The sequence below is a fragment of the Mauremys mutica genome, chromosome 6 (assembly GCF_020497125.1).
Source record: "Mauremys mutica isolate MM-2020 ecotype Southern chromosome 6, ASM2049712v1, whole genome shotgun sequence".
In the NCBI taxonomy this organism is placed as follows: Eukaryota; Metazoa; Chordata; order Testudines; family Geoemydidae; genus Mauremys; species Mauremys mutica.
Window position 1 is genome coordinate 42,013,216 of NC_059077.1, and position 21,725 is coordinate 42,034,940.

Genomic DNA, 21,725 nt, shown 5'->3' on the forward strand with positions numbered 1-21,725 from the left:
AGACCAATTTTAGCATCTCAAGAAAAGGAAACAAAACCTGATTTGGAATAAAACATTTCAGTTTTATCTGCTTGACTGCCATTGAACTGCAGATTAGATTAAAGTTATAGAAGCAAACTTGTTTAAAAAAATTAGATCATAGAATCATAGAATCTCAGGGTTGGAAGGGACCTCAGGAGGTCATCTAGTCCAACCCCCTGCTCAAAGCAGGACCTGACAGATTAGAGTGAGATATGTATAGTAAATGATTTTAGAACAGGCAACAACCTGACGGTTTAATCTTAAACATTAAAGTGTTTTGTAACTTTTTAAAGAATTCTGCAATTGATGAAGCATAAATAAAAGTTACCTGCAACTTGGAGACATGGACTCAAGAACATGTTAAGAATCCAAATGTACATTTTGAGAAGCCTGTAAGGACTACATTGCACATATGTATAAAATTCCAACAGCCACACATACATTTCTGGTTTTGGACAAGACAATCCTTAGAAGAGCTCATGTGAAATAATAGCAAAATGAAACAGAAAAGTTATCTTTATTTTCCGTACATAAACTTTATTCCACTGGACACCATACAAAATATTAAACTCAAGAGGAAAAAAATGAAAATATTAATTTGACATCATCAAGAAGTAACAATTTTAACATGAATTGGTCTGCAACAACAAATACATGAGAGGCACAAACTGTGCTACAGCAGGTCTAAAAGAAGTTTCACTGGGTTGTTTTTTTTTTGGAAAAGTTAAAATTTTCAAGATTACTTTTTAAATTTGAATTTACAGCAGCTGACCAATTTACAAATATTTACACAAAATCAAAACAAAAACTTGGCTTATTAGCAGCTTTTCTTTAAGCAGCCATCACTACTACTTTGCATATGGAAAGGAAACATTAAAATAGATATCTGTATGAACATTAAGCATTTACATATATTGGTTTACCATGGATTATTTCAACTGTTTTGTAGTAGTTCTGCTGCTCAAAAATTCCAGTTTAGATTATAATTCCTGTGACCTGGAGCATAACAACAACTAGGGTATAATTCCATGTTAAATTGTTATTGTTGTTCCATGTAAGAGGGAAATAAAACTTGAAAGTGCCAAGTAGAGCAAAAGTGCATACTGCTTTAAGCAGTTGTAAAGCACAGCCTACTTATTTATCAAGAAACGTGCAATGTGTGCTATGCTTTAAGGAAACAGCTGGACTTTTATACATTGCTTAGCTCTTCATTTCTTTATTTCAGTGTTAAGTGTGGTTGAATTAACCATTACACAGTTAAAGGTAACAATTTAATATACTCTGATATCTTCCTTAAAATAAATTTAGTTCTGTGGTCTGAAATTTGGGTCATAATAGTCTCCTATACAAGTCAATGGTGCAAGGATTTTTAGAAAATCCATCTTTGAATGAATGGTTGTATTAACAAATGTCATAATAAAATATGCAATCTTTCTTATAAATATTTCCTTAACAAAAACTTGAAAGAGAAAACACTTCATAAAAAACTATGGGAAAACTGCATCTTGGTTTTGATATTGTTCTTTATATTTCAGCAGACTCCAGTAAGAAGAAGAAGAAGAAAGAAGCCAATTATCTTTTCTGTATAGTTGCTCTTACAGGTAGTATACAGTTCAAGTCTCTCTTGTCTCGTAATCTCTGCCATGACTGAGGAAAAAAGTTACAAGGTTTTTAAAAGCTATTTTCTTCTATATCACCACCTCCTTTAAAACTGAAAGAGGTAAGCCCCACACAGATCCACAAAGATTTTTAAACAGTTTTGTTTTCCTCACAAATTTATGAACAGCGTCAGGTACTTATTTCTTTAAAAAGATTGCTTACAGTAAGAGGGAATCTGTAGTAATCCAGACAAAATAGTGTGACTGTTGAGAACAAGGGCTAGTCTACACTAGAAGTGCTACATTGCCACTGTAGCATATCTGGTGAACAGGGCCGGCTCTAGCAATTTCGCCGCCCCAAGCACGGCGGCACGCCGCAGGGGGCGCTCTGCCGCTCGCTGGTCCCGCGGCTCCGGTGGACCTCCCACAGGCGTCCCTGCGGGAGGTCCACCGGAGCCACCTGCCGCCCTCCCGGCAACCGGCAGAGCGCCCCCCGCGGCATGCCGCCCCAAGCACGCGCTTGGCGTGCTGGTGCCTGGAGCCAGCCCTGCTGGTGAAGACGCTTTATGCCAGAGCTCTCCTGTCAGCATAAGAAATCCACCTCTGCGAGAGGCCGTAACTATGTTGACGGGAGAAGCTTTCCTGCTGACAGAGTGCTGTCCATACTGGTGCTTAGATTGGAGTAACTTACATTGCTCAGGGGGGTGACTTATTCACATCCCTAAGCAACGTAAATTACACCAAAATAAGTGGTAGTGTACACCTGAACTATTAGCGGGCTGGAGCACATGACTCATGAGGAGAGGCTGAGGGAACTGGGATTGTTTAGTCTGCAGAAGAGAAGAGTGAGGGGGAGATTTGATAGCTGCTTTCAACTACCTGAAAGGGGGTTCCAAAGAGGATGGATCTAAACTGTTCTCAGTGGTACCAGATGACAGAACAAGGAGAAACGGTCTCAGCTTGCGATGGGGGAGGTTTAGGTTGGATATTAGGAAAATCTTTTTCACTAGGAGGGTGGTGAAGCACTGGAATGGGTTACCTAGGGAGATGGTGGAATCTCCTTAGAGGTTTTTAAGGTCAGGCTTGATGAAGCCCTGGCTTGAATGATTTAGTTAGGGATTGGTCCTGCTTTGAACAGGGGGTTGGACTAGATGACCTCCTGAGGTCCCTTCCAACCCTGATATTCTATGATTCTAAGTATGTTTTCAGGGGACAAAGACAACTTGTGAAGGTGGGGGTATTAGTATATTTTAAAAAGAACTAAGTTTCTTATAATGTTTTGGCTTAAAAATGGTTAAGTACCTTCACATTTCTGATTTTGGAGACATAGGCTAAATATCTGAGGAGCAGCAAAGAATCCTGTGGCACCTTATAGACTAACAGACGTTTTGCAGCATGAGCTTTCGTGGGTGAAGCCTTGCATCCAAAGAAGTGGGTATTCACCCACGAAAGCTCATGCTGCAAAATGTCTGTTAGTCTATAAGGTGCCACAGGATTCTTTGCTGCTTCTACAGAACCAGACTAACAAGGCTACCCCTCTGATATTATCTGAGGAGATCTCCCTTGCTACTTCTAACAAAAGGATGTGTCCTTGAAATTTTTACAGCAAGCCCAGAAATTTATCCAGTATGGGCTCTCTCTCTTTTCCATTGCTTATATTCAGTAACAGATTTAAAATCACAGGACAAGTATACCATGCCTAGAACTATAACTAAATAGTTATAGAATCATGCAAATATAGGTTTGGAAGAGACCTCGAGAGGTCATCCAGTCCATCCTCCACACTGAGGCAGGACCAAGTATACTTAAGACAATCCCTGGCAGATGTTTGTCTAACCTGTTCTTAAAAGCCTACTATGGGAAAACTATGCCTACTATAGCAAAGATTCCACAATGCCTGTTGGAAGCCTAGTCCAGTACTTAACTATCATAGAATCATAGAATATCAAGAGTGGGAGGGATAGCTCAGTGGTTTGAGCATTGGCCTGCTTAAACCCAGGGTTGTGAGTTCAATCCTTGAGGTGGCAATTTAGGGATCTGGGGCAAAAAATCTGTTTGGGGATTGGTCTTGCTTTGAGCAGAGGGGTGGATAGATGACCTCCTGAGGTCCCTTCCAACTTTGATATTCTATGATTCTAGTCCAACTCCCTGCTCAAAGCAGGACCATTCCCCAGGCAGATTTTTGCCCCAAATCCCTAAATGGCGCCCTCTAGGACTGAACTCACAACCCTGGGTTTTGCAGGCTAATGCTCAAACCACTGAGCTATCTATCCTTCTAGTCAGAAAGTTTTCCCTAATATCTAACCTAAATCTCCTTTGCTGCAGATTAAGCCAATTACTTTTTGCCCTACCTTGAGTGGACAGGGAGAACAATTCATTACTATCCTCTTTATAACAGCCCTTAGTCTTCAAATATGTTATCAGGGCCTCTCCTCAGGTCTTCTTTTTGCAAGACTAAACACACTCATTTTTAAACTTCCCTCATACATCAGGTTTTTATTTATTTATTTATTTTTAAAGATCTTTCATTCTATTTGCTGCCTTCCTCAGAGAACACAAAATACCTATGAAATGTGACAATATTTTAAAAAGCAAAATATTTTACTAGTGTTTGTGACACAGAAAGATATTCAATTTTAAAAGGACTAGTTCTGCTTGTTTCTTGCATTAGAAAAATCTGATCTTCACTTCCTTCTCTTTGTTGGAGAAACATGAACAGTGATACCTGCTATGAAAAATCTCAGTGAACCCACAGTACAAGTGCAGCTATAGGTACTTAATTCCAAACAGATATCTCACATACAACGCAAACTCTATGATGGGGAATAGGGGTAGGAGACAGGAGGTGGTCAGAATTTGCAGATTAAGCCCTCTAAGGCCTAAATCTTACATTCCAAGTAAAATCCACATCTCTCCCTCAGCTGGAAATAGGGAAAGTTGCAGGTCAGTTAACAGTCATGTCTCACTACAGTTAATGTTCTCCTAAGATCGGGTCAATAAGCCCTTCTTGCTGAAGAAGTGTGCACCTGATATTTAAAGCGTGTACAAAGAGCAGAAAAACAACTTGTAAATTACTAGACGTCATATTTACCCATGATAGAAGGAACAGTAAAGACAAACTATTTTTTGTTTGTTTTTGTTCCATAGCTCCCTTTCAGATTTCCATAAGAAACACCACTGAATCCAGGAAAGGTTGAAAGTGTTCTACCCTCAAAACATGAATAAGGAAGTCAGGCTGAGACTTTCAAAGCTGACTAAGGGATTTGGATGCCCAATTCTCATTACAATTTATCTCTGCCTTGGAGTCCTGAATTTAAACACAAAGACCATTAAGAAATTCTCATTTTAGGTACCCACTTCAGTATTAGCCCTGCCCTTGTGCGCAAACGCGCGCGTGCACACACACACACACACACGCCACCACTGTAGTACACAAATCCACTGACCCTCTGTTTTCATTTTTTATTCCAAAAACTTTCTTGCAGACAAGAGGGCTACGAGAATTAATGTGATGTATTTTTTACCTTTAGAAATTCATCCTTGATAATGTCAAACTTCTGCTTTTCATGTACAGCCCTAGCTGTGTTTGTTCCATCAAAAGGCTCTGCAAGGTTAAACATAAATTTTAAGTGTTAATAAACCAACCTTTACTTTATCTTCACCTAGTAAACTACTCTGAGAGAAGCAGAGAATGAGTCAACATATTGTCACTTTCTATGAGGGCTTTTAGATACTGGCTGCATTTTCCCTTTCTGACATATACTGTGCAGGTAACTCTCATACCATAAACACTAATATTCTGCAGTTGCAGTAGAGATTGTTGGAGATTTACTCCTTTAAATCTAGATAGATGGCATTGTCAGCAGGACTATTAATATAGGTGGTCTACCATGTGCTTTCATGCACTGTACAAGTATTTCAAGTATTATAAAAGTCAGCAGTCAATTCAAAGTCTCAGAACAAGGAATAAAGCAGCCACATCCTTAACTAATGTCTTTTGTCAGTTCATAGACCATATTTTTCTATCCCATTTTAAATATTGCTAAATATTCTAAATAAGGAAGGTCCTGTTACAATCAATAGTGTGTATTATACATCTAAATATGACTGTGCAACTGTTCTGAAAAGTCCATGTGCAACAATGTACTTATATCAGATCTACAAGCAACTACTTTATCTTATTATGCAGTATCTGAGACAAAATTATACATCAGACTGAAGTAGTAAAATATGGTATTTTCCTTGTACCTGAATATATAAAAACCAAAAGCCCTGTAAAATATTTAAGAAAACCCATCTTTCAAAAAATGTCTACTCTTCCTGCTATTTTTGTCTTTTTCCAGTTGGCAATGTATAGTTTTTCTCGTTTGCTTCTAATGGACTAGACTCTGGCCTATTATTTGTCATCCGCATAATCAATATCAGCATAGTAGTCATAAATTTGTACTCGCCTCTGCAGTACAGCAAATATACAACAGGGTTACCATGCACAGACCGCCTTTCAATTTCATTGCAAAACAAGTTTTAGAATCCAGTCTTTTTACACTTTTCCAGAGGACAGTTTAAGTACATTATGGTGTATTTCATACTTGTAAAGGTACAATATCCAATGACAGAGCCCTGAGGCAAAATACAGTCCTAGCTAGATTAGTCTCCTTTTAATGTGTGTCACATTCTGGGTCGTAAATTAACTTTATTTTTAATGGTTTAGGAACCCTTTTAATTTTAGTGGATGTGAGCGTAAGAGTTTTATGAAATACATTAATACATATAAGATGTGCTGGAAAAAAAAACAAACACAAAACTATAAACGTCCATGTATAAAATGAGCACAATATTGGTCACAGTTTTGCATTTCTCATATGCATTTTTAATTACAGTGGCAATGATGCAGTTGTGACTTTCCAAAGTATTCATTTATGGCCTGTTTTTACAATCCTTATTCAAGAAAAGCAGTGTGGCAGGGTGGACTAGATTCAGAGGCCCCTGCTGGAGGCCTCACAGTCCTGCCTCACCCCACCCCCAAAAGAGCAAAGGAGTAGTGCTCCAGGCAGTCTAGAGCAGCTGCAGGGAAAACAACCAATCAGAGGGGCTGCTGGAGCAGCCAATCAGGGTCCAGGAGGGCCATATAAAAAAAGCAGCAACAACAGTCAGTTGTTGCCTGGAGCTGGAAGAGGGAGGACTGGGTTCCTGGTTGGCTGGAAGAGCAGAAGGACCACAGACAGCTCCGTGTGGGCAGGCGTGAGCCCAGGGAGGGCTGCCGAATATCAGGGGAGCTAAGAAGGAGCTCCTGGCAGGCTGCAGGGACCAAGCAAGGACTGAGCCCAGAACCTAGCCTGACCAAGCGAGGGTACCGCAATGGACTCTGTTATAGCGGGCAGTTTCTCTGGGTAGGAAGCCTTGGCAAAAGTTAAAGACTGTATACCCCGGAAGGGGTTTGTTTGTTCTTTTCCACCTACAGACAGTGTGTGAGATTCAGCCAGAGGGCTGAGTCATTGAAGACCTGCCGATGAAGCCATCGACCAAAGGGGTGGGAGGAAGGGGTGAACGTTTATGAGAGGTGGGTACCACCTCATTCCAAGAACTGAGAAATGGCTTGCTCACACTTGACCAGAAGGGAGCACTTGTAATTGGATGCTCTCACCTCTTGCAAGCTCTCATTTAACTCATGGGGATTTTGCCAGTATACCAACTATAAAACTGGGACCTTTCATTATCAAAACCATCCAAATTACACTCCAAATTTAAATGCACTTCAGTATTCATAATTCACCAGCACAATGGGCTGACTGGTTTTGTTTGGCATGCTTCTAGAATTTTTTCCTTCCTAAAAATATGTTTAAAATATTTAACTGGGTGCTTACTAGCAGATTTTACATTACAGTGAGACATGCCTTTATACTGGATCAGAATATTGGCCATCCAATCCACAAGATGTTCAGCATTCTAAAATCTAGACACAGAATTTGACACAGTGACTTGTTACTACAGTGAATTGCAAATGCTGATTATATGCCATGTGAAGTAGCATAGTATTTCCTTTTATCTGTCTGAAATTTGATGCTGAATGATTCTGTAATAATAGTTAGGAGGCTCCAGGCATTTCATACTGCACCCAAGATCATAAAGATTTTAAATTACAAGTGAGGGGCTGCAAAGCCTTCCCAAGATTGTCAGGAAACTGTCCCAGTGCAGACTCAAACCTTTCCCATGCTATGCTAATAAATGACAATACATTTTTTTTATTCTATTCTCCTGTCAAAAGAAAAACATTTGCATTGGAACAGTGGACAAGAAGAATTTTGCAGGACTATGTATGCAACATTTTAATTAAAATAAATCAACTGTTAAGTGTCCCTCAATGTTTTCTAAATGTCAGGAAGTTTTCAAAGGAAAACTCCAGTATAATGTAAATTTTACTCACTAATCAGAAGAATAATTCAGTAAAAATGAATGTCAAATATAAAATAATCAAATTTCCGTCCTGACAATTTGATTGAGAAGAGGACTAAAAGTATCATCTTTCCATTAGGAAACATTAGAATCCAGAATGTTTCAAGGGTAGTGGCAAGGCAGGTTTTGTAGAATTTTTTTTCAAAAATAGTTTAACTGCACTGCTGTGTTAAGGGCTAATACTGGCCTGAATCAGGTACAGTGCAGACAGCTATTGTGCGAGCTTCTCTAAAAACATGTGCAGTCCAGTCACTCATAGGCGCTACAAGGGGATGGAACATGCTTGGGGATGGCATGGCATGGCATGGCACACATGCAGTTAGGTCAGCACTAAGGGCCATGAGGGGCTAAAGCATTCCCAGTTTCGATGGAATCAGTCAGAGCCAGCTCCAGGTTTTTTGCCGCCCCAAGGGGGGGAAAAAAAAGGGGGTGGGGGCAGAGTGCCGCCTGCTTGGGACGCTGGTGCCTAGAGCCGGCCCTGGAATCAGTGATTTAAGCTACTAAACTAAGACATCACCACTGAGCATGAGTGAACTGAGATTTTTCAAGGGCTTATAACTTGGCCCAATTTGGGCAGATTTTCACAGAAATAGCAAGAGACACACCCTTGACACAAAAGGAACCTCCCCTCCGCCCCCATCACCACCAAATTCTGACTCCTTGCTCCAAAGCATGGAGGTGCCAGATCTTCTCAAAGAAACGTTTGCCAGAATTTTAACATCGCAAAACAATGTATTTTTCTTTAGCCTTGTTCTTGGAAATGGCAGGACCATTATGGCTGAAATGTTCTAAAAAAAAATTCAGCCTGAGGCAGACGGACAATCAGAATAGAAAATTTGAATTTGGCCAAATTATTAGCAACTGAAAAAAGGATCAGTGTGACAGGGTGTACAAATACCACATTGAACTCCCAACCTGCAGAGCCTGCTCCAAATGGAGAGGAATCTTAAAAGGGAGCAACTCAGCTCAAAAAGGGGGAAGACGACAGAACCAGTCTTGGGGCTTCAGAACAAGGGTGCTGAAGAAGCAGGGGCGGCTCTACAAATTTGGCCGCCCCAAGCAATCATGCCCGGGAGGCGCCCCCGAGCCGCGGGAGCAGCAGACCTCCCGCGGGCATGACTGCGGCGGGTCCGCTGGTCGCGCGGCTCGGCTGGACCTCCCGCAGCTGCGGGCGGTTCGCTGGTCCCGCGGCTGCGGTTGAGCTGCCGCAGTCATGCCTGCGGGAGGTCCAGCGGAGCCGCGGGACCAGCGAACCGTCCGCAGTCATGCCTGCGGCAGGTCCGCTGCTCCCGGGGCTCCGGTGGACCTCCCACAGGCATGACTGCGGCAGGCCCGCCGGCCCAGCCTGCCGCCCCCCCGGGAAAGGGCCGCCCCAGGCGGGTGCTTGCCCCGCTGGGCTCTGGAGCCGGCCCTGTGAAGAAGCCTCCAGTGAGTCAGATATTGTTGTCTCTCACAGGCCCTGGTTCAGAGCCAGTTGAGAGGGAGGGAAGGCCCAGGCTCCCCTACCAGCTGTCTGTTGCAGGAGGAGCCAAAGCCTCACCCCACTCTAGTAAGGAAAGGGTAGGACATCGAAAACCTTGAGGTGAAGCTAAGCCACATAACAAGGGTTAGGAACTGGACTGAAAGCCCTTCCTGCTGGGAGGCATGAGACTGGAAACTGGGTGTGCTATCCACTAGTCCACCTGACCCTCTGAGGACTATTAAAGTCATATAATGGGTAGTATCAGGCACCCTTAACACTTGGCAACTTTATCAGCTCTGCCTGTAACACATGTACTGTAAGTGAAGGATAAACTGGGAGCAGTCACCACATAAAATAGCATGTGAAGTGAAGCAGAAGTATTGTATGACAATGGTAAAAAAAAAAAAAAAAAAAAAAAAATCACTCAAGGGAGAGAAGCCAACAAATATTTCCACTTTAGTGGCACAGGACTTTGCTACATAGTTGTAAAACAGTAATCTATCTTGGGTACACTAACTTTTCCACTGAAATGTCATATAATATATTATGTATCTGCATGTATTATTGAAAATGCCTGAAATAAGAGACAAGCAAAGCCTATAAGTGACAGGCTAAAGTTAAATGAATGCTATCAAGAAACTAAATATATGAAACTGAAAACACAAAAATTGCAGCTTCACACTTTACCTTCTACACAAATGAATTTGTTTCTCCATTCAATACCATCAGGTCTTGGAATGGCTCTGGCTTCACGAATTGAAATCATTTGGTGACTCCAGCTAGAGGAAAGGAAAACAATTTGCAGACACTTAACACAGATTGCTTTTTGAACCATCTGTATACGGTTACATATAAAATAGGTAAAGTGTTCATACAGAGTTGTGACTTAGGAATTTCAAAGGATAGTAGTTCGAAGAAGCAAATTTTTTTTAGCGTTTCTAGGCAGGGGCTGCTCTAGCCATAGACAAAGTAGGCCACTGCCTGGGGTAGCCAGGCCAAACTTGAGTAGCACTGCAAGTCTTTACACAAGGTTGCAATGCCACTCCCTCAGATTTGGCTTGCTGCAGCCAGCTCTCTTGATGGAGAGGCAGCCAGACGACACCTGAGTGAATAGTGTTGTGACCTAGTGCTTAGCTCCCACTTCATTTCTACCATAACCACTGAACCATCAGAAGGCTCACCACCCTCAGCCCAGAAAGTCCAATGCAGGGTGCATGCCCCTCCCCTACTTGAGAACCTCTGTTGTAGGGGGTAGGAGTGGAGTGGCACACTAAAATTTTGCCTAGGGTGGCAGATTGTCTTGAGCAGCCTCTGTTTCTAGGCAGAAAATAATGGAGATTAACCATTTTGGCGAGTGGGAACCATGAGGGGGAGACGAGGTAAAATTTTCATACACACATTAAAATAAATTATGAAAACATTTCAGCAATATAGAACACCACAGACCTCAATGGACATTACAACTTGGTGGTGATTTTTTTTTTTTTTTTTTTAAAGAACGTAGTCCCTTTACAGTTCAACATGCTGTTTTAAATTTAAAAATACAATTAGAACTTGGGACTCTTAAAATTCTAATTAAAACAAGCCAAGCTGACCAGTATAGGTTGAGAAGTAGGGGAAGGGCAAGGTAATAAATCAAGTCCAGCTGTGGCTACATAGTGGGTGCCATTAAAAATGTCCGACATTTAATCATAATATACAGTACAGTAGTTTACTCTCAGATTGGTGAAATTCACACTTGTGCAGAGAGCCTGCACAAAGCCTACAAGCAAGGTAAGGATATTAGAGAACCTTTACATTTTTTCTCTCTGAACCTTTTGATTGTTCAAAATTGTACATCAATGAAGCCATGACAATTTACATCAACTGAGAATCTTCCCCCATAGCTTTACGTAAGACTGTATTCAAAGTATTTTTTTACAAATTAGTTCTTATTCACAACTTCAGACTAGACACCTGAAAAGTTTCAGCTTATGAAGTTCAGCCATTTGAGTTAAGTGCACATACATCTTTACAGCAGAAAATATACTTTCACTCTTCCATAACTCAAAAAAAATATCTATGTTTAACAGTTTGTTGAAATTTCCCATGGGGTTACAGGACAAATTGCTTAATATACAATTTAGCTGAAATACTTCAAACAACTTATCCACACATTTTAACCTATTTAAATCTCTCTTGACTGGACTGTTCCTAGGCAATAACAAAAGTATAAATGGTAAATATGTCTAGCATTCAAGGCCAGCAAAAACTTTAGCTCTTATCCACACCACCACTCTAGTATCTCCTTGTGTCTCCCACTAATATTCACAAATTAGGGAACATTTCTCAGTATAATATGAAGTACTGTAACTAAATACTGTAATGCCCACGTCAAATGAACAATGTGGATCAGGGGTTCTCAAACTGGGGGTCAGGACCCCTCAGGGGGTCGTAAGGTTATTACATGGGGGGGGGTAGCGAGCTGTCAGCCTCCACCCCAAACCCCGCTTTGCCTCCAGCATTTATAATGGTGTTAAATATATTTAAAAGTGTTTTTAATGTATAAGGGGGGGTCGCACTCAGAGGCTTGCTGTGTGAAAGGAGTCACCACTAAAGTCTGAGAACCCCTGATGTAGATTTACTAATTCATTAATCATGTAGGCAGGTTCAGAAAGGGCTTCAGGCATAGAGTGCTACTTGGAAGGATGCATAGTGACCACAGTAATCATTAGCAAGGTTCCACTGCAGTTTTAGAAAATATGGGTCATAGAGGAAAGAGTAATATTAGACACCATCATTTGGCTCTCACCCCAACATGTCTATAAGCTTATCTTAAACAAGCTAAAGGGAAGAGTTATGTAACAGAATATCTAAACTGAGCAGATCACAGCAGGCAGTAAAGCCACTTTGGTGCACACTGAACATGATGAACATTTCCCCCCCCCCCCCCTTAAAAATTATTGAGGTTCTACCTGACTTCAAGATAAGCAGTTGCATCTTCAGCAAAATAAAAATGTATATTTTATTGCAGAAAAATCTATATATTATAAGCTGTTCTATACTAAAAGTGTTTGGGAACAACGAAGTAGCATTTCTAGTTGTTTAAATCACATTTTGCACTTCACTGAATCATGACAGTAACTACCTTTACTTGATATCCCACTTACCATTCATTAACATTGTATTCCTACTAAAATTAGAGTCTGAATTAGAATTGAACTATTCACAGCAAGTGATTTATTTACTGACCTCAGACTTTTTGGTTTGTAAAGAATGTTTACAAGTTTTCTCGCTATTTGTAGTTGCTCAATGAACATTTTATGCAAATATATTTCAACCTATGAGTTTAAAATATGTTCTTTGTTTCAACTATTTCATCAGCTATTTCTGGTGTCACTGATCATATGATGTTTTACTCTCTGAGCAGCAGACAACATTTCAAGGAAAAAAACCCAAAGATTTCAAGACAGCCAGGCAAACGCTTCTGGTATAAATTTTTGTATGAACACATTACGCATTCTTGTAGACAAAAAAAAAAAGTTACTTGCATAAATGTTCAAAGAAAATGAACAAATACATTGTGAACATATTCAAAAGCAATTAACTGTTAATCTAAATCAATGTTCATGATTGCATTATCTTCCCAGTTGTATTCTGAATTGATAAACATAGCTGTGAACTACTCTACTTGTTATATACTCTGCTCTTCCTCACACTCCAAAAAATGGAGACACACCACATGACCAATCCATACTTATTTTGTCATCTCTAACCAAATACAGCTTATTCATAGGTTGACCTTAAACCCATAACCCAACATCAAATATGTAACTCAAAAACACTTGCTATAAAAATCCTAACCCCTCCAAGGACATTTTAGAATCTATTTTTCCTCAGTAGGGAATATATAGTTTCAAGTAACATGCCTTCATTATACAGTTTTTGATTTAAAATTCTAATTCAGAAGAATGAATTCTGAAAGTAAAACATTTTCACTTTTCAATAAATAGGTAAGATTTAAAAATAAGACTGCATCTTTCATCATGCCTTTATTTAGTCTCCAATTCTGCAGCAAAATCCACTGGATATAAGCAAGGCATTTATCAAATCAGCCCTTGCTTTGTTAAAGAGCGTTTGCCAAGTAAAAACCTGCTGCCTTCACTCAGAGCTGCTGTGTGAAATCAGACACGAGGATCGTAAGAGGGTCTGGTAAACAGAGAGGAGTTTCAGTAGATTATTTTCTTTTGAATACACTTCTAGACTACTTTGCACTGTGCATTAGACTTCGATATACTGAAAGTGCAGCTTTGATAATTTGGAATAAAAAATTATGTTCTTTGAAGAGATCCCATTTACTTATTAAAAGTTTACACACACAAAAAAACATTTAAAAGCACATCTTCAGCAAGTTGAATTATATACAAAACATTATCAGAGTGAAATTTAATCAATCACAAACCAGTGTATGAGAATCAAATTGTGTATTGTTTGCCAATATTGCTGCATAACAAATTTATTTGAGCTTTTCCATGTGTGGTGCTTCTGGGACAATCTCCAAGTCACAATTCCACATCTTATTTTCCCCTCAATTATTTTATTTATAACTTGTATTACAGTGATGCTTAGAGGCTCCAACTGAGACTGGGGTCTCATTGTGCTAGGCACTGTACAAACACATTTTAATCGAGAGCCTCTGCTTGAAAGAGTCAACAGTGTAAGCAGACAAGACAGACAAATAGTGAGAGGGGAAAGAGAGGGATAACAAGGTGAAGTGACTTGCCCAGGATCACACAGCAGGACAATGGTGTAGCTACGAACAGAACCCAGCTCTGAGTCCCAGCCCAGTGCCCTACCTACTTGACTATGCTACCTTTCTCGTAAGAATTACTTAATTCTACCTGATATGATGTATATTAATTTAATTTAAAAATCTACTGTCTTCATTTAGAAATGATCTCTCTCTCAAACTGATCACCAAATAATATTACATTCTTCTCCCCGCACCAAAAACCCTGTGACAGCTGACCAATTAAGCACTCAAGACAGGTAACAACAGCATTGAGGACGCAGATGAAACTTTAATTATGTCCCATTGTGAATATCCATTATGATACAGTCTTCAATTATATGGTCACACTACTTCTAAATTGTACATTTTCCTCTATAACACCTATATGGTGTGTTGCATCTTGTAGTATTATGTATTACTCTGTATAGGCCAGAAGCTATGAAAGCTACTTATATGAATTCTACATACAAATCATAATTATTCTTTAATCTGTAGTATGTTGTATAATAGGTCAATAGTGAAAATTCACTGGAATATATAGGCTGCCTCCGTGTGAACTAAGTGCATAGTTAACTACCTGCAACCAAGTTGGGAATGGATGACAGGGGATGGATCACTTAATGATTACCTATTCTGTTCATCCCCTCTGGGGCACCTGGCATTGGCCACTGTCGGAAGACAGGACACTGGGCTAGATGGACCTTTAGTCTGACCCAGTATGGCCGTTCTTAAGGAAGGCTCTTCGGCTTGTTGAAAAGTAGTATTGTATATGCTGCTGATTAAATTATTCAATTATATAGAGAATTGAAAGATCATTAGAGGTATTGGAGCATTACAGTAATGAAAACAGCGTTAAGTATGTAAGCATGAAAAAATATGACAGGAATCTATATGCTGCAAAAGAGTTTGATATACTGTATAACGTTTGTATTTTTTTATATGAATATTTACGTTCTCTTAACGTGATAATTTTTTAAATAAAAACTCCCAGGTTTCATTATTTTCTTTTAAAGGAAAATATTCCAGAATGATATCACAATGTGCTCTATTTTGGAAAACTGAACACTGAAATAATTCATGTTCTTCTTGAAATCTTGTCCTCTCGCAGTTTCCATGACTCTGACCTCTCCTCATTCTTCTCCTATCTCTAATTGCTCATTCAGTGTGTCCTTCAGAAGAGTCTTAATGTGGGGTTCTACAGGGCTCTGTTCTTGGTCCCCTTCTCTTCTACCGCTATACCTTATTGCTGAGTAATCTAATTCGCAAACACAAATTCAACTACCATCTCTATACTAAAACTCACGCTCTACCTCTCTACTCCAGACCTCTCCTTCTATCCAAATTAAAATCTTGGCCTGTCTCTCTGACATCTCTTAATGGATGTCTGCCATCACCTCAAACTCAACATGACTAAAACATAACTCTTAATCTCTACTACCTCCTCTCTCAATCACTGTGGACCACACCACCATCCTGCCTGTCACTCAGGCCAGTAACCTGGTCATAGTCTTCAACTCAGGCCTCTCTCTCTCAAGGTTCTCACATCCACATCTAAATCTTGTGGATTCTTTCTTCCCTATCTATCCACATAGCTAAAACCTCATCTACGCTCTTGTCTCACGTCTCAGCTACTACAACATCCTTCTCTCTGGCCTTGACAAATGAAATCTTGCCCTATTCATATCCATTCCAAATGCTGCTGTAAAAATCATCTTCCTAGCCCATCATTATGGCTGTCATCCCGTTCTTTGCATCCCTCCACTGGCTCCCCCTTCTTTATTGCACCAAACATAAGCTATTGGTTTTCATTTTCAAAGCCCTTCATGGCCTATCTCCACCCTACCCATCATCTTACAATTTACTGTTATGATTTCAACTCCTTTCTCCAACTGACTCATGACACCAGTCTCCAATCAGCCAGTTATTACATTTTCAAACAAAGTATCTTCATGTTTTCTCCCATACTGCCCCTCATGCTTGGGAGCAGCTCACTGTGAATATCCACAAAGCTACGTCCTTCAAACTCTGTCAACGATTAGGTGGCTGGTATGCTGAGACCACTGCCTATCATGCTGACCAGTACTGTCTCATTGTTTTCTTGTACACCCCATCTCTTGTCTCACACTTAGATTTTAAGCTCTGTGGGTTAGGGACAACCTTTTTGTACTGTGTTTGTCCACCTAGCACAAAGAGGTCCTGGCCCATAACCAGGGCTTCTATGCACTACAGTAATATACATTTTTAATTTAAACAATACCTTTTGTAACTGTTGCTCTTTGAGATGTGTTGCTCATGTCGATTCCAATTAGGTGTGTGTATGCTGTGTGCACAGTAGCTGGAAGGTTTTTCCCCTACTGGTATCCATCAGGTCGGTTCAGACGCCCCCTGGAGTTGCACCTCCCTGGTGCCGTATATAGGGTCCAGACAACCTGCTGCCATTTCAGTTCCTTCTTTCTGGAACTGCTCCAACAGAGGGATAGACGGGTGGGTCTTAGAATGGACATGAGCAACACATCTTGAAGAACAACAGTTACGAAAGGTAGGTAACTGTTTTTCTTCTTTGAGTGCTTACTCATGTTGATTCCAATTAGGAGACTCAAGCAGGAACTTGGAGGCGGGTTTGGAGCTCATGGGTTTGCTGACTGAAGCATCACTCTAGCCTGCTGGGTAATGGCGTAGTGAGAGGCAAAAATGTGAATTGAGGACCATGTCGCAGCCGTGTAAATTTCCTCGGTTGGAACCTGGGCCAGGAATGCTGTTGAAGATGCCTGCGCCTTTGTGGAGTGCGTTGTCACGTGGGGGCAGGCACTTTAGCCAGATCGTAGTATGTGCGGATACAGGATGTGATCCACAATTAAATTCTTTGGGAACAGACTGGGAGTCCCTTTATTCTGTCTGCTACCGTGACAAATAGTTGAGTAGCTTCGTCTGTTTGATATAAAAGGCCAATGCCTGGTGAATATCCGAAGAGTGAAGGTTTTGCTCTCGGCATGTGGCTTAGGGTAAAAAACTGGAAGAAAAATGACCTGATTAACATGAAACTGGGAGACGACCTTCGGGAGGAAGGCTGGGTGCAGTCGAAGCTGAACTTTGTCCTTATAGAAGGCTGTGTAAGGAGGTTCGGATGTTAGGGCATTAAGCTCTGACACCCTCCTGGCAGAGGTTATTGCCACCAGAAATACCACCTTTCATGAGGCAGAGAGCAAAGAGCATGTCACTAGTGGTTCAAAGTGGGGCCCCATTAGTCTGGAAAGAACAAGGTTAAGGTCCCAGTCTGAGATCTGTTGTTGTACTTGAGGGTATAATCTGTCAAGTCCTTTAAGAAAACATCCAAGTATCGGGTTGGCGAAGACCGATCAGCCAGCCACACCTGGGTGAAAGGCGGAAATGGCAGCCAAGTGGACTTCTATTGATGGCATGGAGAGCCCTTGTTGCTTCAGGTGTAGAAGGTATCCAAGATAAAAAGCATTGATGAGTGCGTAGGAGACGTATGTTTCTGCGATGACCAAACTGCGAATCTCTTCCATGTGGCTAGGTAGGTGGCACTAGTAGACTGTTTCCTACTACCAAGGAGGACTTCCTTAACTGGATCAGAGCAAGCAAGCTCCATCAGATTTAGCCATGGAGCTTCCAAGCCGTAAGGTGGAGAGATTTGAGGTTGGGATGCTGAAGACAGCAGCGATCCCGAGTTATCAAGTCCAAGAGCAGTGGTAGAGTGATCGGCATGTCTACTGACAGCTCCAGAAGAGACGTGTACCAGTACTAACACAGCCAGGCTGAAGCTATCAATATCACAGAGGCTTCATCCCATCAAACCTTGAGTAGCACCTTGTGAACGAGTGGAATGGGTGGAAACACACAAAGAAGGTGGTCCTTCTCGAAGGGAGAAGGAACGCATCTGCGATTGAGCCTGGGATGTGATTCAGGAAGGCACAGAACTGCAGACATTTCCTGTTGTGTCTTGTCGCAAACAAATCTATTTGGGGAGTTCCCCACTGCTGGATGATGGTGTTCAGGACATCCGGGCGGATGGACCACTCATGATTGTGAAAGGACCTGCGGAGATGGTCTTCCAGCTCGTTCTGAGCTCTGGGGAGATAAAATGTCTCCAAATGTATCGAGTGGGTTATGCAAAAGTCCCACAGTTTGAGGGCTTCCTGGCACAGGGGAGAGGAGCGTGCTGCCCCCTTTTTATATAAAACAGTCTGTCATGACTGATACACATCTCCCCTCCAAGTGAGTTTGGAAGGTCTGGCATGCCAGACGGACTGCCCTCAGCAATATGACGTTGATGTAAAGTGAGAGCCCTGCTTGGGACTAGAGGCCCTGAGTCCTGAACTTCCCCAGCTGCACTACCCATCCCATCGCTGATGCATCCATGACCAGGGAAAGTGATGGTTGAGGTCTGGAGAAGGGAATCCCTGCATACATGGCTTGCTGGTTGAGCCACCCATAGGAGAGACTCAAGAACCAGCTGGGAACGAGTGACTACCTTGTCTAGACTGTCCCGGTTTGGTCAATACACCAATGCTAGCCACGCTCAAATGGGTCAGAGCCTCAGTCTGGCATGCTGGACTACATCAGTACAGGTGGCTATGTGGTCAAGGAGCATCAGGCAATTCCTTGCCATGGTGGCAGGAAAACATCTGAGATCTTGTATGATGTCGCAAAGATTCTGAAACCATGACTCTGGTAGGAATGCTCTCACCTGTCTTGAGTCCAACACTGCCTCTATGAACTCTATCCTCTGAGTGGGGGACAGGATTGACTTCTGCACATTCAGTAGAAGGCCAAGGTTGTCAAAAGTTGATCTTATTAGGATTACCTGCATCTCCACTTGTGTTCTAGAGTAGCCTTTGATCAGCCAGTCGTTGAGGTACGGAAACACCTGCACCTGGCACTTCTCCAAGAAACGAGCCACGACTGCCATGCACTTGGTGAACACCCAAGGTGCCGCTGACAGGCCAAAGTGGAGGACCATGAACTGATAGTGATTGTGGTTTACCACAAACCTGAGAAACCTTCTGTCAGGCGGGGTTATGGATATATGAAAGCATGGGTCCTTCAAGTCAAGGGCAGCATACCAGTACTCATAGATCCAGGGAAGGGATAATGGAGGCCAAAGAACTTCAGCTTCTTTATGAATTCGTTCCCGAGGAACCACCTCCATCGCTCCCGCTCTTAGTAGCGGCTGCATCTCTTGCATTAGCAGATTCTCGTGAGAGGGTTCCCTGAAGATGGATGGGGAAGGGAGGGTGAGCAGGAGGAGATAAGCTGAACTGGAGAGAGTATCCCAGTTCTACCATGCGGAGCACCCAGCAATCTGACGTGATCCAGGCCCATGCATGGTAGAAGTGGGACAGTCGGCACGAAAAGGATGGAATAGTTCAGTGGCGCTCAACTTTTTTTTTTTTTTTTTTAAACACACTGGTGACCCCTTTCACATAGCAAGCCTCTGAGTGCGACCCCCCCCCTATAAATTAAAAACACTTTTTTATATATTTAACACCATTATAAATGCTGGAGGCAAAACGGGGTTGGGGTGGAGACTGACAGCTCACAACCCCCCATGTAATAACCTCTTGACCCCCTGAGGGTCCCAACCCCCAGTTTGAGAACCCCTGGGATAGTTGGATGCAATGTTTGAATCAGTGTGTTGCCCTTGGGTGCACCTTCAAAAGGCTTGTTTTGTCTGGAGGACTGTTTTACCTGCCCAGAGCCCTGAGCAGATGAAGGAGGAGGCCTCATCCTGTGGTTTCTATTACGCCTCCTAGAATAGTCTTGCCTGTTCTGAGGTTGGTAGAATCAAGGCAGAGCTGGGGATATGGCGGCCAAGGGACTTGAGAGTGGCTCTTGAGTCCTTAAGCCTTCAGAGCTATGAGTCCGTTCTCTTGGAGAAGAGGGTTGAGCCCTCGAATGGGAGGTCCTGGATGGTCTGTTGGACCTCATACGGGAGCCCTCATGCCTGCAGCCAGGCGCTTCTTCCCATGGCCACCCTTGACACCATGGTCCAAGCAGCTGAATCGGCAACATGTAGGGTTGCCTGTAGCGAAGCCTGTGCCACAAGCATGTCCTCCTCCAAGGTGAAAAACTCAGCCCTCAAGTCCTCTGGCAGAAGTGCTGTGAACTTTGACATAGCTTCAATTCCTGCCGTGCTATCTCTTCTGAGGATCGCCTGGTGGTTTGAAATCTGAAGCGGGAGCCCCCTGGTAGAATAGACTTTCCTCCCAAAGAGGCCCAGCTTCTTCGCCTCTTGGGCTTTAGGTGAGGGTCCTTGATGCCCTTTACGTTCACGTTCATTCGCTGCTGCCACCACTAAGGGGTCCAGTGGTGGGCATGAATAAAAATGTTCAAACACTTTAGAGGGGACAAGATATTTCTCTTCTGTCCTTTTCGCCGTCAGGGGCAGGGAGGCGAGGGTCTGCCACAAAGTTTTGGTGGTATCCTGTATGGTCTTAAGCTCCAGGGCAACTTGGAGGGTCACCAGGGGGTCAGGATGTCTACCATGGGGTCTACCATGGGGTCCAAGGACTCAGATCTCCTCAACCAAGAGCCCCAGCTTCTGGGCCATCCTCTTCAGGAGCTGTTGGTGGACCCTACTGTCCTTGAGTACAGGAGCCGTGGAGGTTCCAGCCACTGCTTCATCTGGTGATGATGAAGACGAGGCTCTAATCAGGACCAGCTCTTGCTCCTGGCGTTCAGTACCGAGAGGATCGTGCAGTGCTGGATCGTCCGGTGCGGTGACTAGCATGGCATAGGGCAGCTGGTCTCTCCCTGTCCAATCTTGAGTGTCTGCACTCCAATCTGTGCTGGCTCCACCTGGACACAAAGGACTCTGGCTCAGAGTCTGATTGGGAGGACTCGCTCTGAGAGGACCACGGAGGACGAGTGTTGGGAAACTGGGGACCCGTGTGACTTCCCTGCTGGTCTACAGCTGGCTTGCCTCAGGACGGCACCAAAGGTCTCGGGGGTGTCGTTGCCTTTGCGCTCAGTGCTTGGTCTCGCCTGGATGGGGAAGGCAGTGCCATGAAGGCAATGAGCTCTCTCATCGCCTCAAAGATCTCTGGCATGGAAGGCATCTCCTAAGCCTCTCCGTGACTCTCCTGGAGAGGGAAGTCCTGTGGAGCCAGACTCAACTGACCCCTTGTTGGGGCAGGAGTCAACTGTGCTGGACTAGGTGGTGCCACGGTTGCATGGCCCAATACAGGCCTCACTGTGCTCAAGTTTTTCCATCCCGGTCTCCGTGTGGGTGAGTGCTCTGTCCAGCTCCTTCTTCTTGCAGGGCACCAGGGACTGGGAGCGGTGCTGTGCACTACTATGTGCGGAGCCCCTCTGCAGGGAGCCCTGCTGGTGCCGAGCGTCTCTATCAGAGTCCTTTCTCAGCACCAAAGTCTCCCGTTTCAATGCCAGAGCACTGTGC

At 42.8% G+C, this 21,725-nt stretch overlaps 1 protein-coding gene across 3 annotated transcripts in view; it reads right to left on the reverse strand.

Annotated features, from left to right (window-relative positions):
• Positions 1–739: 739 nt before the first annotated feature.
• TENT2 (terminal nucleotidyltransferase 2) overlaps positions 740–21,725 on the reverse strand; it is a 74,023-nt gene continuing 53,037 nt past the window's right edge. For all 3 annotated transcript variants that reach the window (XM_045022116.1, XM_045022118.1, XM_045022117.1), the window contains exons 13-15: positions 10,222–10,313; positions 5,144–5,223; positions 740–1,668 (exon numbers count right to left, since the gene is read on the reverse strand). In XM_045022116.1, coding sequence (XP_044878051.1) covers positions 1,594–1,668; positions 5,144–5,223; positions 10,222–10,313 — 247 coding nt within the window. In that variant the 3' untranslated portion in view covers positions 740–1,593. The remainder of the gene's footprint in view (positions 1,669–5,143; positions 5,224–10,221; positions 10,314–21,725) is intronic.